The sequence below is a fragment of the Elaeis guineensis genome, chromosome 15 (assembly GCF_000442705.2).
Source record: "Elaeis guineensis isolate ETL-2024a chromosome 15, EG11, whole genome shotgun sequence".
Taxonomy (NCBI): Eukaryota; Viridiplantae; Streptophyta; class Magnoliopsida; order Arecales; family Arecaceae; genus Elaeis; species Elaeis guineensis.
The window spans coordinates 55,224,812-55,242,661 of NC_026007.2; the positions used below are offsets into that span (position 1 = coordinate 55,224,812).

Sequence of the window (17,850 nt, forward strand, 5' to 3'; positions counted from 1 at the left end):
TGGAAGATAGGGACATTATATTTTTTTTAGAAATATTCTCCGTCTGTTGACAGCGCAAGCACTCAAGGCAAAATTTATGTGCATCCTTAAACAATATCAACCAGTAAAACCCACTTTGTAACACTTTCGCGGCTGTTCTCTTCCCACTGAAATGTCCCCCGTATGACAGTGTCGAATTACTTGGTCAGGATAATGTTTGAACAGTTCAGATTTCTCCCAATAATAATGTTTGACCTATGAGAAGAATCGATCATTCTCTTGTTTTGTCCAATGGAGAGGAATTATCCTATTGCCAAATAGTTAACGATGTGGGCAAACCATGGGATTTGATCAGAGATAGTTACAAAAAGTTGTTCGTCAATAAATTTCTCCTTAATTTTATCTGTACTCATCGTATGATTAACTAAAATTTTAGAAATATGATCAGCGACCATACTTTCAAAATTCTTTTTATCTCGAATTTTTAGATCAAATTTTTGAAGCAAAAAGATCCATCTGATCAATCGTGGTTTAGTATCTTTCTTTGAGAGCAGATGTTTCAGAGTCGTGTGATCAGAATATACTAGAACCTTAGACCCTAACAGATATTAACGAAATTTATCGAGGGCAAATACCACCGCTAGTAGCTCTTTTTCTATCGTGGTGTAGTTCAATTGAGCATCGAATAGAGTTTTGCTAGCGTAATAGATCACATGTGGCTTCTTATTGATTCTTTGACCTAAGACGGTCCCTATTGTGAAATCAGAAGCATCACACATGATTTCAAATGGAAAGGATCAATCAGGGGGTTTTATTATGGGTGTTGTTGTCAGGGCTGCTTGTAATATGTGGAAGATTTATAGATATTCTTCATTAAAGATAAATGGCATATCTTTAGCTAGCAGATTGCACAAGGATCTCGATATTTTATTAAAATCTTTAATGAAGCATCTGTAAAATCCAGCATGACCTAGGAAGGATCGTATTTGTCGAATCGAAGTGGGAGGTGGTAGTTTTGAAATAACCTTGATTTTGGCTTTATCTACCTCAATCCCCCTTTCAGAAACAATATATCCCAATACGATTTCTTTTCGAATCATGAAATGGCTCTTTTTCCAATTTAAAACCAGATTTGTTTCCGTGCAGCGCTTAAGGACTTTGGAGAGGTTATGAAGATAATTCTCAAAGGTGGTTCCAAACACGAAAAAATTATCCATAAAAACTTTGAGATATTTGTCCACCATATCTGAAAAAATGGCTAAAATGCATCGTTGAAATGTAGCGGGTGCATTGCAGAGCCCGAACGGCATACGTTGAAAAGCGAAAGTGCCATAGGGGCAAGTGAAGGTGGTTTTTTCTTGATCATCCAAAAATAGAGATATCTGATTGTACCCTAAATAACCATCTAGAAAACAAAAAAAATGTTGACCCGCTAGCCGTTCTAGGATTTGGTCGACGAAGGATAATGGAAAATGATCCTTCCTAGTAACAGCGTTTAGTTTTCTATAGTCAATGCATACTCGTCAGCTAGATGGTGTGCGAGTGGAGAACAATTCACCTTCTTTATTCTCCACCATAGTAATACCTGATTTCTTAGGTACTACTTGGGTAGGGCTGACCCATTTACTATCGGATATGGGGTAGATGATTCTAGCATCTAACCATTTTACCACCTCTTTCTTCACTACTTCTCGCATGTTTAGATTCAGTCTCCTCTGCATGTCTCGATGGAGTTTGGCATCTGCCTCACAATGAATATAGTGCATGCAGATGGAGGGGTCAATTCCTTTTAGATCGGCAATAGACCAGCCGATAGCCTCTATGTTTTTCTTCAGAATACCAACCAATTGTGCTTCCTGATCTGAGGTCAAGTTTGATGCAATGATCACTGGGAGGGTGTCATTAGATCCTAGGAATGCATACTTGAGTGCGATTGGAAGTGGCTTTAAGTCTAGTGCAGATGGTGATTCTAATGACGGGACTGTGGGTGTATTGGCTAATGTGGGCAATGGCTCGTACTTGATTATCCAAGGAAGAGTAGTTTCAGTATTTGATGTATCAACTAGAATATTTACTTCTTCGCTACCTCTTTCCATATCACAGTCATCCACTCCAAAGTGCATCAAGTGGGTGTCTCGGGAATCATATGCAAAAATCGTTGATGTTGCTTCCTCTATGATATCTTCGAATGTATCTATCTCGAAGCAACTATCAGTTGATGGTCCCTGGGATGCACTGAACATATTCAGTCTCAGTTTCTTATTTTCAAACGATACGTCCATGACTCTTGTCCTACAATTGATGCATGCGTTTGTCGTCGCTAGGAAGGATCTACCTAAGATAATGAGAATTTGCCTTGGATTGTCACTCAATTCCATGTCAAGGACTAAAAAATCAACTAAAAAATAGAACTCGTCTATCTTGACTAAAACATCTTCGATCATCCCACGTGGTGTCTTAATTGATCTATCAGCTAACTGTAAAATGATCGACGTGGGTTTCAGTTCTCCAAACCCAAAAAGTTCATAAACCAAGCTAGGTAAAAGGTTTACACTGGCCCTTAGGTCCAGGAGAGCTTGTTCGATGTGAAAGTCTCCTATAATGCAAGAAATGGTAGGGGTACCTGGATCTTTAAGCTTTGGAGGGATAGCGTGCTGGAATACAGGCTAGCTTGTTCAGTGAGGCATACTTTTTTCGGGAGTTGTGATCGGGATTTATGTTTTTGAGTGCATAATTTCTTCAAAAATTTTGCATAAGTTAGGACCTGTTTGATTGCGTCTAGAAGGGAAAGATTAATTTGGACTTGCTTAAATAATTCTAACATCTCATCGAGTCTTCTTTCCTTCTTATCCGTAGGAGTAAGGACTTTTAGGGCACTCGAAAATGGAGCTTTAAGCAAGTAAGATGATTTCGGTGTAGTTGGTCCATTCTCTACTTTTGAATCCTCCTTGTTCTTGGGTGATTCGGGCTTGGTCAGAGGTCTAGGGTCGGTCTCATTAGTTTTACTTGTATGTTCAATGACCTTTCCCACTTTTGAGAGTCATGATTGATTTGGCATGTTCAGAAAAAGTATCTGGAGTATTGGAGCTCTCAACCATGAATTGCCCTCTCAGATTGCTCTCAGGTTGGCTAGGTAATTTTTCTCCTTGCCTCCTACTGACTGTGGTTACTAGTTATCTATTTGGGTCTCTAGCTTAGCAATAGATTGCGTGTGGGAGTTAAGGGTTTGGGAGTTGACTTCTAATTGTTCTAGCGCTTTTAGAACCTTCTCCTCAAAAGCTGACCAATGGTAGACGGTTGAGGAGCATTTTGGAAATGGTGGTATGGTCCATGCCTATATGTCAGGTCCTGATAGTTAGGTCTAGATACGGCAGGGCTAACCACTGGCTGTGGTCTCCAGAAAAAATTTGGGTGGTTTCTCCGGTCGGGATTATAAGTGTTTGAATATGGATCATTTTCTGGTCTACGAGCTTGTTGGGTTTGAGCTTGCTGGACCTGCTCATGCACAAACTCAGAAAATTGAGGTGCAGTTGGGCATTCACTAATAAAATGGGTCGGGCTTGCACACAATGCACAAACATCTTGGACTGGGTTAGGTAAAGTCAAAGAGTGTCCAGTATTCAGAAGACGGTCTAATTTTTAGGACAACTCATCTACCTTACTGTGGATATCCATAACATTTCCAATCTGATAGATTCCACCTCTTTTTTGTGGAGACATGGGTTGTTCTCTAGAGATGGCAGAGATATAATGCAGGGAATTCTCACTAAGTGTTTCAAAAAACTGTCAAACCTCATCCTCACTCTTTAGCATGAATGTCCCACCACACAATGCATCAATTATTTATTGGTGTTTCTCTGATAGACCATCGTAGAAATACTGAACAAGTTGCCATTTGGGGACAGCGTGGTGGGGGCATTTACGAATAAGGTCTCTTAACCTTTTCCATGTCTCATGAAAAAGTTTATCATCCAATTGGAAAAAACTAGTGATGGCTTTTCTAATTTGATTTATTTTTTTAATTGAGAAATTTTTTTTGAGAAATTCTCTCTGAAGATGATCCCAAGTTGAAATGATTATGGAATCTAGGGAGTTTAACCAATGCTTGGCTTTGTCCTTAAGTAAAAAAGGGAACAGTTTCAACTTGAGGGCAAGATCAGAGAAGTTTTGGATTTTTACTATGGAGCATATCTCAAGAAATTCGTCCAAATATTTATACGGATCCTCATTCATCAGTCCATAGAATGATGGTAGCATTTGAATAATGCTAAACTTGATTTCGTATTGTGCCTCCTTCACAAGAGGAGGCTGGATACATGGCGAGTAGGTGTAAGATGAGGGAGTAAAATACTCCCTCAATTGTCGTGGTGGGTCAGTCTCTTGTTTTCAATCCATAGTTTTGATTTGATTTATTTGAATCGTTCTTTCTAGCTCTAGGTCTAATGGGCGTAAATCAGGTTGTAATGATCGGCGTCCTAGCATGCACCTAAAAGATCTCACCGAGTTTTAATTTTCATAATTTTTTTTTTTTTTGAAAGAGAAGAGGAGAAAAGGAGGGAAAAGAGTTCTGAAGAAGAGAACCTAAGGAGTTTTAATGCTAAGAAGATAGAGAAGAATTAATTAGATACGATATTTTTAGTTAACAATCAAGTGGTTCAATCAATCCTATCTATGGGTTACCCTAAATCTAGATAGCTCTTAACTGTGAAGGTTACCTTCAAGTACTCCAAGTAGCAGATTAGCCGCTCAACTGGCCAGGTAAGTGCAAGGTTGGTAGGGGTCCCCCCGTTGCTTTCTTTAGACACCAACTGTGTTGGCCAGGTAAGCGAACGGAACCAATTAATGAACCATCTTCCTTCGGGACGTAATTTCTGAACCACTTTTCTAGACACCAGTTAAACTGACTAATCTGAATCCAATCCAACTTTTAGGATTCCTTGTCTTACTGAGCTCGAGGATCCTTAGGGGTCAACGTCTAATCAATTTTAAATTAAAGGTTTAGTTCAATGCAATTGCAAAATGGTGGTTTGTGGACCAAGGAAGGGTGATGAAATCTTCACCTTATATTGATTAGGATTTTGTTCTTAAGATTTTTTATGAAAATATGCAATGAAAAAAGAAAAAGTGTCCAAATATATTAAGTAGCTTTTAAGATTTAATTGATTTATTTATATTAGTCAAGTGTTATGTAGTGTCTTTGTATTCTTTTTATATTATGTTATCTTTAAGCAAAAAAGAATAAGAGCTAAGTTTTTAAATTAGGTTAATTAGGTATGAAAAGATTTAGTAAATCTAATTAAATAAAAAGTAAATAATACTAAGATTAAAAGGCAAGTAGGTAGCCTACAAATAAAATAATAAATTAAATCTATTTTTAGGGTAATTAATTATTCTACGCTATGGAAAGTAGTAAATCATTAGGAATAATGGGCAATAATAAATAAGGTAACTACTCATTATGCAAATAAAGTAATCTCACAGTTAAGAATAAAAGGTAACTACGTAATTTAAATAAAAGACAAAATCTAATCTACTTGGAAAGCAAAAAATTACTAATTATATAAAGCAGTAAATTATTCTAACCTATACAAAGTAGTAGATCACCAGGCTATAAAAAATAAAAAAAATTTCTTTGCATGCAAATAAAGAAGTCTAGATATAAAATAGTAAATCTACTATATACGAAAAGCAAAATGAGGTAAAAATTTTTCAAAAAGAATAAATAAAAGATAATTAAGTAATTAAAATAAATTAACTAACAATAAAAGGCAAACTACTAATCAGCAAAGTAAAGTATGAAAAATAAGAGTACAAGAAAAAAAAATAATCAATTAGAAATATAAAGCAGTAAAGCATATAAGGCAGTCAAGCAATTTAAAGTAAGAAATAAAAATCTAGAAAGCAGTAAAATATTTTTTTTATTATTTTTTTATAATTTTTTTTTATGATTTTTTTTTCAAAGCAATCGCGTCAAGATCTCCGACAACGGCATCAAAATTTGATGCGTGTCGTAGCACATCAAAATTAACCCTACTCACTACTATGTAGATAGGATGAGTCGGGATCGTATCCGCAGGGATTTTAGTTGATTGTTTCGAAAATATTAAAAAAAGAATAATAGATTATAAAAAATTAAGAAAAAAGTATGAAAATTATAATAAAATTATTTTTCATTAATCAAATAAAGAAGCGTACATAAAAAAAAGAAATAAAATTGTGATACAAGATAACTAAACCAAGTTGATCTTCTTACTGCGTCTGATGGTGGATGTGTCTCTTTGAATCCTTCATCTTCCTCCGTACAGACAGCGGCAAGATGGCTGGAAGGTTTGGTCTAGGAACTCCAAGGAAGAAAAGTTGATGGAAGCGGGTATGTAGAAGAGAAAGGGTAGCAGCACTAGGATTAAGATCTCTCCTAGATTTGATGGGATGTGGAAAAAGGATCTATGAAGGAATATGGTGTTGTGCTAGGGTTAGTACCTTCCATAGACTTATAGAAAAGAAGAAGAGGGAGAGAGAAAGAGAAGCTTGAAGAGAACTTAGAGTTGGCTTGATTGAAGAAGATGGAGGTCTTGGGGTTCTATTTATAGAGTGGGGAGGCTAGGGTTTTATGAAAAGAGGAGTGGGAGCGTGAATAAGGATCTTTGGATCTTCATATTGATTCTCCTCCATTGATCTTTAAGTCGTGTTCACACTGGAATAGGAGCTGGTTGTCTGGTTCACTCAAGTTTGATCCAATTTCAGTCTAATTTGAGTCATATGAACCCAAACTCCCAATTACCTGCAAAATAGACTAGAGAGCATCAAATTTCAATAAAATAACATCAATTATTACAATATTTAGTGCCTCTAGTGACTTAAATTAAGTATTCATCAAGGTACATAGCTTCTATTTATAATAATAAGGTCTGCCCTTATACAAATTGGGTCATCAAGTTCAATGATCTTCCTAGATCACTTGATCAAATCTTCTTATGTTCATGTAAGGGTATCCCTTTATGCTGATCGAATGGGCCTTTTGCCTTCAAAACTGGTGCAATGGAGGTCCATGACCTAGTTAGGAAATTCTCTTTCAAAGAAGTTACCCTGAGTGGTCATGCCGTGGGGTTGCTACAACAATAGAATGATCGTGAAAGAAGCATGCAAAGAATCTTGTACAAAAACTTAGGTCCATGCTTGGCTCGCGGGATAAATTTTGAGAGGATAAGGAAACTTATCTGGGTACTATTGGTAGGAAAAGACTTATTTCCATAGGAAGTGACTTTGTTTTTTGGTTAGAGGTACATTGTGCGGGAACAAAGTACATAAAACTTTCCAATGTTATCGATTTTGTTACAAGAACAAAATTGCCCTCCCAGTTTGTTGTGTGTTTAGAGAGTGGATAGGAGATAGCTTTCACCTTTCCATTGAATAGGTCTATTCTACCAAAATGATGAAATAGAAGTATATTTTTGGTGGCCCACCACCAAACCTTCAACAATGGTATAAGCCTACTCTCAATCCCTTTTTTGGGTGTTTGGCAGGATATTCCCCTGCTTTAGGGGGATATCCCCCACTTATTCTCCAACCAAACACACCCTAAAATTTGGGTGCACAACTATCCATGGGTGTTGCTATAACCTCCTTTATCTTTCTCTTTTTCTCCTTCCTGTTCTTGTAGGCCCTGTATGCTTGTGTCGTAGCGATGGGAGAGAGAGCTATTTCCTATTTCTAACTTTTCATTTTATACATGGAATAATTCTGAATTTGTTTGCTTGCCTTGAGATAGAGTTAGATTAAATTGAAAGAGTTGGGTGGAATAAATTTCCCCCTTTTTCTTAGACAACACTTTATTCCGACCCTCTTCATGAAACCATAAAATCTAAGGAGACCTAGTTTCATGGGATAGGGAGGAATTAGGGGTCATTGAGTAGAATAACTTATTCAATTATAATTGGCTATTGAACTAAAAAAGAACCTGTCTGGTCCAAAATGAGGAAAGGATAGCCCGACCCTAGCCAAATTTCATTCGCCAACCCTAGGTTACTCTTGGAGTGTTTGTTCTAGTCATAGGACTTTATTATGTGATGATTGGGATAAATTATTTCATGGGGAAGGATAGGAACTTTGTTACATCCAAATTTTCCATTGCAACTCATTCCATCTTAACGCATCCAAACAGAATCTTGACTTAGATCATGAATAACAGTAACCTAAAATAGAAATCATGATTCCAGTTTGTAGTTGTTGCAACAAGACACAGCCTTAGGCTACACGTTGTAGGTAGTTAAGAAAATTGGATAGGGAGGTAGAAGTGGTGCTGTTCGGAGCTCTAAAACTTTTCATGAGCTTCAAGTGTGGCAATCTCTTATTGTAGGTGGATCTCTTTCTTGGTTCTTTTTTTTCCTCTGATAATTTAATTGATGGATCTGTCAACAAAATCTGACAGGATTGTTCCAAATAATCGTACTTGGAGGCTCATGGACTTAATTTGTGTTGAAAATGGATATTTGTCCAAGGTAATCTGGCAGTCAGCCCTCTAATATGTGAATTGTTTGAATACTAGTGGATCAGTTTGGTTCTGCTCTTGAGTTTCTGATGCAGTGCTTGCCACAACAATATATGGTACATTGCTTAAGTGGCTGTTATTTTTAAAGTTCATGTGGACAAAGACTAAAATCGTTTGCTACTTTGCTTAATTGTTCTCTTGATATTTGATCTTTATATAAGTTAGTTTTAAAAAAGATCTCATCTCATTCAGTGATAGAGGATGTTTTTTACTCAACAGATTCATTAGAATGGTGACAACAAAATAGTTTTCTGCGGTAGGGTGCCAGAAACCCCTCCCATTGTCTCAAAATAATAATAATAATAATTTTCTGCAATGTTACTGATTTTGATACAATCATGAAAGGCAAGGGATAGTTTGAAATGGTGATTTGTTGCATTATTTATTTTATAATATTATGGCTTCTTCCATGGGATGGACTATCTCAGAAAGCTTCCAATAGCTTCATTCATCAATTTTGTTGACAAACGTTATCCTGTATTCACTAACTGTACCACCAGCATTGATGCTAAGCATTGGGAAGCATATTTCGGACAAATACCATTAAACAAGTTCTTTTGAACCTTTATTTGCTAGTTTCCCTAATGCCATATGTTAATGTGTTCAAATGGACATTAATACCTGCAAATTCTATGTTTATACAGTAGATTGTAATTGGGATCTCTGGACTCGTTAATGCCTTAAAGAATGTAAATATCATATGCTTATTTACAACTGCAGATGGAGTGAGAAGAAAAATAACTTTGACAACTTTTTATAAATTTAAGTGAGAATGTAAAGTATTTAAGAGGAATATGCCCATGGAGATGGAAATTTTGCATTGGAAGAAGACTAGGGTCATGACTGGTTAAGTTATGAGGTCCATAATTTTACCACAGGCAAGTTCATAAAAATGCTACTGTGATCTTATTGGCATGTGGTTAGGCTTGGCCAAAGAATGGAGTTCATTTGTCTTGAAGAATTGGAAAGAAGAAAGGCCCAAGCAAATCTAGTCGGAAAGGACTGGGAAAATGATTTGGATTGGAAGATATCACATTGTTCCGGCAACTTCATTGAAAGAGCCGTAATAGAAAGGTTGTAAGTAATAAATGATACAGTGGAAACACAATATGATATGAATTGGATCATTGGCAAATGATTTACACATTTAAAAAAATAACATGTGCATTTTGTTGCATGATTCAGTCAAGAAACCATACTATCATACCGATGAAGCATTTTGAGAGATATATTTAATCATAACTGTTGTGAATTAGCAAAGTATATCCATGAATATGGAATGAAGGCCATTCCAATAAGCACTTGATCGAAAACTACATAAATTCTTTCGGCTTTGATCTGAATTAATCCATGTTTCTTTTTGTGCAAAAAAAACTCTTGTATATAGTTCCTTAGTGAAATTAGCTGAAGGAATGAATACTGTCATACTTATCTGCTTAGAAATTATGAGTTTGACTAGTATTTGAAACATGTTATTCAAAGGGAATTAATGAAACAACTTTCTTTGCGCTTGAAATAATGATACAAGCATCTTTTCTGCTGAAAACTGACTGATCTATAAGAGTGGTGAAACACAAATTCAGAGTGTGTACCTTAGACATTCTAAACAAAAAAGTTTTTCTTTGTGGAAAATCAAACATATTCTATATCTGTTGCATGGAGATGGAGTATCTAGTGTTTAGTTAAGTGAGCTCATTGTCAACAAGTGACACCTTATTCACCCTGCCAGCAAAATTCCCCTTTCAGTTCTTCTTGCTTATATCTATAATAATACTCATATCTGACAGTTCAAATTTGATTGTTTTTGCTAATTTAGCCCTGTCAACATCGCAAGTATTTATCTGTTGAAATATGATTAAAGAGTTGGTCATTTTGCAGGTTTGTGGCAACTGAGCTGGCAACTGACATGGTTGTTCATGTAGGAAATGTTAAATTCCATCTACACAAGGTAGCAACTCTACTTTTCTACAAAAGCCATAATGAATATTGGAATTCGTTATGCATGGATCCTAAATTTTTTATTTCTGTGCCTTAATCCATTCACATTTTGACAAATGCACATACCTTCCATGTAGTGCATGGTCCTCCTTCCCATGAGGAAAATGTCCTTTAGTAATTTAGCTGCACTTTATTGTATTAAATGGGTAAGCAAAAACTTGAGGGTCCTGCTACCATAAATCTTTTACTGCTAGGTTGTTTTGTTAGCATTTGTGTTTGAGTAAATCAGAGCGGTAATGATTTTACAAGTAATTACTATGATATGTAGTACCTTGTCACCCAGCAACTATATTTTATATGCTAATGCTTCCTAATTATGATACATTTTTCATGCATTCATCTTTTGAATACCATTGATGTTATTAAAAGATACAAACTCCAGAACAAAAAGGTAATACACTTCTCATTTATGCATAGAGAAGAACATCAATAATCGTTGTGGCTTGTGCGATGCGTTTGATCTCTCAGTTCTGCTTGTTCAATTTCCTACAGACTCTTTTCAACCTTGTACATATTGTGCTTACCTTTTCTGCACCAATTGAAAAAAAAATGCAGTTTCCTCTTTTGTCCAAGAGTTCTCGCTTGCAGAAGTTGGTGGCAGCTACCACTGATGAGAGCCATAATGAGATTCACATTCCTGATACTCCTGGCGGCCCTGCTGCCTTTGAGATTTGTGCTAAATTTTGTTATGGCATGACTGTCACCCTCAATGCTTACAATGTGGTTGCAGCCAGATGTGCTGCAGAGTATCTTGAAATGCATGAAGCTGTAGAGAAAGGGAATCTGATCTATAAAATCGAAGTCTTCCTCAACACAAGCATATTCCGCAGCTGGAAAGACTCCATCATAGTTCTCCAGACTACAAAAACTCTGCTACCTTGGCCTGAGGACCTGAAGTTGGTTAGCCACTGTATAGATTCTATAGCTTCCAAGGCCTCCACCGATGCTTGTAAGGTGGAATGGTCCTACACTTACAACAGAAAGAATCTTCTATCAGAAAATGGTCTTGATCCCCATTGGAATGCAATAAAAAAGCAGCAGTCAGTACCCAAAGACTGGTGGGTTGAGGACCTGTGTGAGCTTGAAATGGATTTCTACAGGCAGCTTATAATGGCTATCAAAGCTAAGGGAAGAATGTCCAGTGAAGTGATTGGAGAAGCTCTGAAAGCTTACACAAATAGAAGACTCCCAGGTTTTGGCGAAGGTTCCATGATCAATGGAAGTGATGCCATGAAAAGTAGGTCACTGCTAGAAACCATTATCTGGTTATTGCCAGCAGAGAAAGGCTCGGTATCATGCAGTTTCCTTCTTAAGCTACTAAGACTTGCAAGTTTATTGGATTGCAGTGAAATGGGTAAGAAAGAGCTTATCAAGCGAATAGGCCACCAATTAGAAGAAGCTTCAGTGCCTGATCTTCTGATCCCCAGCATGGCAGGGGAGGAAACTGTCTATGATACCGACATCGTCCAAAGTATAGTGGAGGAATTTGTGATGCAGGATAACAATTTTGCTCGAACCACCTCAAAGGTATCTGAAGTGCTTGAGGAGACCAGAAGCCCAGCTTTAGTTTCAGGTGGTTCAAAGATTCTTGTAGCGAAGCTGGTTGATGGGTATCTTGCTGAGATAGCAAAAGACCCCAACTTACCTCTTTCGAAGTTTGTCAATCTTGCTGAAATGGTATCAGCCAACTCAAGGCCAGTGCATGATGGGCTTTATCGTGCTATTGACATGTATCTGAAGGTGAAAATCTTGCAATCCTTCAATTGCCATATTCCTTCCCTTAGTCCTTGTAAATGATTTAATTTCTTCGGCTTATCCGTCAAGGATTGAAAGTAGAAATTCTGTATAGGGATAAATTTAAAAAAATCTACATCTCAGAACTATAATGTAGGCTTGAAATAATCATAATCATGGAATTATCATGTCATGAAGTTGCTAGTGTTTTAGTTATGAGATTTTGAATGCTTCATTCTTATTGTTATGAGCAGGAGCACCCAGGCCTGAACAAGAGTGAGAGAAAGAAGATATGTAGTCTGATGGATTGCAAGAAGCTTTCTGTAAATGCCTGCACTCATGCTGTGCAGAACGAGCGTCTCCCACTGCGGGTGGTAGTCCAGGTCCTCTTCTTCGAGCAGGTCAGGGCAGCAGCAGCTACTGCAGGCCGGACCGAGAACACTGGGGGTTCCTATGGGAGTTCAAGATCAGGTGTCACCACCAACACAGAGGAGGACTGGGATGGAGTCCCAACAGTAGAAGACCTCAAGACTCTCAAGTCTATGAAGCTCATGGATTGCATGGAAAGCCAGAGGAGCAGCAGCAGTAACAATGCTCGTAAGAACAATGGCAATGACAAAATTGGCAGCATCGAGGTGAAAGGCATGATGATGCCGAGGAAGATACTGGGCAAGCTGCTGTCAAGCAAAGGGCAGGGAGGGGAGAACAGTAGCTCCGACACTTCCGGTAGCCCAGGCTCAGCAAACCAGGATGAGCCAAAGTCCACACCTTCAAGGAACACAAGACCGTATGTTTCATAACCAAGGTGCATCACTGGGAGAAAGCGTGATGAAAGCTGAAAGATGGGTTCTTTTAGGCGATCAAGACCCAGTTTTTCATGTATCATAGAAGAAGAAGGTGGTTAGCATGGTTTTGGTATAACGTTAGAATGTTAAACACGAGATAATATCGATGTGGATAAGTGTCATTGTCTATTATCTCTTATTATTGCAGCCAAATCAGTTAAATCTTCCATGACATCCATTCAACTTGCCTGCAGTAGTGGATGATGCGAAATACCTACTGGTTCTTGATGATCAAAAGGAAAAGAGGGTAATATATTCTTGCATGCGAGTTGCTTTCTTTCTGTAGTGGCTATATGGGTCGACATCGAATTTGGTTATCCTCTTGGATCACTTCTAAACAACTTTACAAAAGGGTTGGAAGACTGGATCATATTTTTCTTAATTATTTATTGGTTAGGAAAATCTTGGGGGTCACAAAAAAGACTTTAGTATTGCCACTTGTTGTAGGGATCTCGGGCATTTTGAAAATAATCTGAAGATACACCCAACTCTCCATCAGGTTTGGCTTCAATGGTCCATGGCTGCTACGTGGGCAATTTGGCCAGAAAGGAATGCTCAAGCGTTCCTTCAAAAGGCCAATGATGATGCTAATATTCTCCAAATGGCATTATCCTGGTTCTGGTTCTGTGAATCGGAGCTTCTTGTCAGCAAGTAAATGGAACCTATTCACTTCGTCAAAGATTCAATAATGAAACCACTACGAAGATGTGGAAAAGTTTTGCCGTCCTCCTTTTGCCTGCACCACTTCTGTTTTTTTTCTTTCCCTACATTATAACGTTACACGACATAGCGGCTATCTTATTTTTCCTCTTTCAATGGATTAATGGATGCCTATTATTCTGTGAGCATCATCATTCCATCCTGGTTGCTTTTACTATGAATCATTAGTTCAATTAGGGGGGTAAATGATATCCAAAAACTCAATAACACAACCTCATTATTTTATAATAATTGGATATGGATCTAAGTTAAGTTTTCTATAATCTTATTGGATCAAAATCAGATTTATGTATAAGACCTGATTTCTTACTAGACTGAACTTCATGTAATCTCTTTTCTTCATGTTTTGGATTTATGCTTTTCCCATATATATTCTCGTCAATATTCTCTCATTACCATTTCAATTCCAAAATCCCAGTCGATACTTAGATTCTGATTACATGTCAATTAAATTAAATATAAATTCAAATTTAAAGATCTCTCAAAAGTTACTGGATTTTTCTTATAAATTTAGTCATTCACTTCTTATCATATCGTGCTGATTTTCCATCACAATCTACCACAAGTTCATCATACATCAAGGATTTTTGTGATAAGAGTCCTTTCCATTTTGGAAATTATAAATCTTTGGCTAGTTGTCCCACTAAAGTCATATTGTAAATTGAAGTTTAAACAACTTAAATTTGTTCAAAAAAACTCAAATTTGAATTTGAATCCGATTATTAATCAAGTTTGAATGCTAATTCTAATAATAAATCCACACCCAAACTCAAGCTAGACTTTTCTTATATAATTTGGATGTGGATACAAATGGATCCAATCGGTCCCTCCATCGATACCGATGGACGGGTCCTCTTTTTCATTTAAAAAAAAAAAAGAGTATAAATCGTAGTCAATCCCTCCATTAATCTTGCTGTAACTTTGAATTCCTATTGACCAGGACTTTAACACCCGACCTACGTTTTAGCGAATGTGTACACTTATACTCCATTATATGTACGGTTACAAATAACCACATACATAGATCTGGGTATGTTTGTGAATAACATAACTGTATGTAGGGACAATATAATTGCATGCGAGAACCAGCATAAGTATATACATGACAAATGTTAGTGCGTCCAAATTTCGTATAAATGGGTGTTGGACTAAAATTAAATACTAACAATCAATTAAATACTAACAATCAAAGGATCATCTACTAGAATCCAGTCAAAGAAAGAACGGGCTGTAAAGTTTCAAAAAAAGAATTTTTCTGAAAACTTTTTGTGGCCCTTTTGTTAGTGTCATCTTTAGAAGGTGGAGATGCACATAGGGAGACAAAATAGCGGTGCTGGAGCCCACCTGGTCTCAGCCTCCTTGGCTAGACCAGAAGTCCTCTGGAGTTTATTCCCACAAAGTCCATCGCGTTCTGGTTGCATCTTCCGCGCGAAAAAAATGATTCTCCTTTCTTTTTCACGACGTCAGCCGCTTCGAGATTTGTGTAGGTAGCGGTGTAAGATGCGATCCAACGGTTGATGTGGCGGAAAAAAAGAAGATGAATCATTCTTTCGCGCGAAAGATACAATCCGAACCCCTCACAGAATTCTTTCCCCCAGGCTCTCAAAAGTCCACCGACCAACCGAGAACTTTTGGTCAAACACGTTGGACGCATTGGATGCGAGGGAATCTAACGGTGAGGGTCTCACGTTTCGGTTGGACACATCGATGGATGCGGAGGTTTTGACTATTGAGACGTGACATTGATTTGTCACCAAAGATCGGTGGGTGGAAGTGGTTCCCTAGCCACATGTTTTGGTCCCTTTGATTGGTGGGCCCCGTGGCTAAGTTTTATTCGCCCGTGATTGGTTGGGAGGTGGGGCCTGAGCTGATGGTCCCACATACTCGCTAGAAATTTGGATGTTAGCTTGCTTTTGTTGCTTGCGTGCAGAGAGAGAGAGAGAGAGAGAGAAGAGGAAGTGGGATAAAAAGCAGTAGGCCAGGGGGCTTAAGGAGGCGGGCTCACCTCTATGGTCCAAATGAGGCCAGAGGAAATGGCACCTCAGGTGATACACGTGGCAAAAAGTTAGGAGAAAGGAGAGGGAGTGGGCCATCTTAACCAAAATGAAAGCCCACGGAGCTTTGAAAATGAGAGTGGCATCCAAGGACTCCTCCATTTGCTGCTACACTAGTATGATGTACAGTCAAAGGGAGGAGAAAAAGACTAAGCAAATAGTAGCAGGAAATTTTACAAAGCCACTCTTACTAAGTGATAGGTAAAGAACAAGTTAGCCCCGCTTTCTCCTAGCACCTAACTCCACATTTGTGCAATATATTTATTTGGCAGAATCTTTAAAGCATTTCATCAACTGGTTATGGATGATAAGACATCGAAGAATTGCTCGGCGGCGCCTCATTGCTAGTCAAGAGGAGTGGATTATCAAGTTGAATTGGCATTACAAATAAAGTAGTGTTAGAGAAATACAGAACATTTGAAGGTAGCTGGCAATCAACTTAGGTTCTAGGATTAGGGGCCTCTGCCATTGGCAAGGATTGTTTAGCTTGGATTCTGGCTTTAAGGTTGTTTAAATAGATTTGTATTAGTCTACTTTAATCTCATGCTTGATGGGTGAGTTTTGCTGGCATTATTAGATGCTCAGGGATCATGCTTGATCAAGCCAAGTGTACCTATAGTACTCTGCGTGGTTTCTAGTTTTCAATTCCAATTAATGCTTTCCAGCTTGCTTATTTTTTGACTTGCTTTCTCTACTAGTCAGAATCAATATTGCCTCCATGATCCATTGACTGGAAGCGCTAGGGGAAATTGAAGTCTAGCAAAATGTTTGACAATACGAAACTCTAACATAAGACCGCAGGTCTAAAATCTTTAATAATATTAGCAGATAAGACTTAGGCCCACCAAAATGTTTGATAATGTAAAACTTTGATACCCAAAGTTGCCAAATAGGGAAAAAGACGACTTGAGAACAAAGTCAAGAAAAATTAAAAGAGTGAGGTGGAGTAAACTAATCTTGTCGGTTAAGCATATTTAGGCATAATTGAATAGTGGGCATTAAGTGTTCGGCAGCTTACGTTGTTCTTGATTCAAACCTAGAGTCAAGATAGCCCATGATACTAATATTTTTATTAGAATGAATCCTAAAGCTTTTTTGACTCTTGCTAGTAAATTTGATAACAGGATTCGAGATATATAATGAGCAAAAGCATTGCATGACTGATCGATTAAATATGAAAACCTTTTCTTTTATTTTTTTAAGGAATAAATGAGATATGAAAACTTGCTAGCAAATTCATGCAAACAAAACTTATCACCCTTTTGTGCTACACTACATGTCCACTGAAAACTTTAACTAAAAAGGCCAATATGATTAAAAAAAGAAAGAAAGAAAGAAAAACTTAAATGGGCTACAAAGTGGTGTACATGTTGTAACCCTTTGTGCATAGAATGAGTTCATGTGAGAGGTGCATGTGGATTATCAAGTAGAGCTTGGTCTAGCCAATTTGTAACCGCTTTTTTTCATAGGTCACGGACTCATAGCCTTGATCACATTCTGACATGATATGTGTTCCGATCAGGGGTCAGATGGCTGAATCGATCTTCGCTCCCGTATGTGTGAGTATTATCCACTTTGATCCTGTATCAGGTGCCTTACGGATTTGTTCCATGTCATGGTGGATGCCTCGATCGTAAATTGCTTTGAATATCGAGAGACATTCATATTGTAGCCTTTGAGATTTGAAGAAGACGGGTACGGCATCCTGGTTTGAGGTGCCTACCCCCAAGGACTTTCTTGAGATTTTTTGGTCGACATGGGCTTACTCTTGTCCAAGGCTTGTAGCCTCCTATATTTTGAGGATGAGATATCTGAGGCTTTCGAGCATGGTGACCTAGCCTAAAGAGAAGCTTCCAGAGGTGCGGTGGCTTAGCCTGACTTGAGACTTTTCTCAAGGTTCTTCAGCCAATGTGGGCTTACTATTATCTACGGCTCGGAGCCTTCTGTTTCTAAGGATAAGGCAATCAAGGCT

The 17,850-nt window shown here is 37.8% G+C and overlaps 1 protein-coding gene across 2 annotated transcripts in view; it reads left to right on the top strand.

Moving 5' to 3' along the window:
* Nucleotides 1-13,280, top strand: part of LOC105058056 (phototropic-responsive NPH3 family protein NPY4) — a 28,190-nt gene extending 14,910 nt beyond the window's left edge. The window contains exons 4-7 of one of the 2 annotated variants that reach the window (XM_073249614.1): nt 8,408-8,477; nt 10,406-10,475; nt 11,081-12,265; nt 12,514-13,280. In XM_073249614.1, the coding sequence (XP_073105715.1) occupies nt 8,461-8,477; nt 10,406-10,475; nt 11,081-12,265; nt 12,514-13,059 (1,818 nt within the window). In that variant the 5' untranslated portion in view covers nt 8,408-8,460 and the 3' untranslated portion in view covers nt 13,060-13,280. The remainder of the gene's footprint in view (nt 1-8,407; nt 8,478-10,405; nt 10,476-11,080; nt 12,266-12,513) is intronic. The other variant, XM_010940834.4, reaches the window with a different exon arrangement.
* Nucleotides 13,281-17,850: the final 4,570 nt, after the last annotated feature.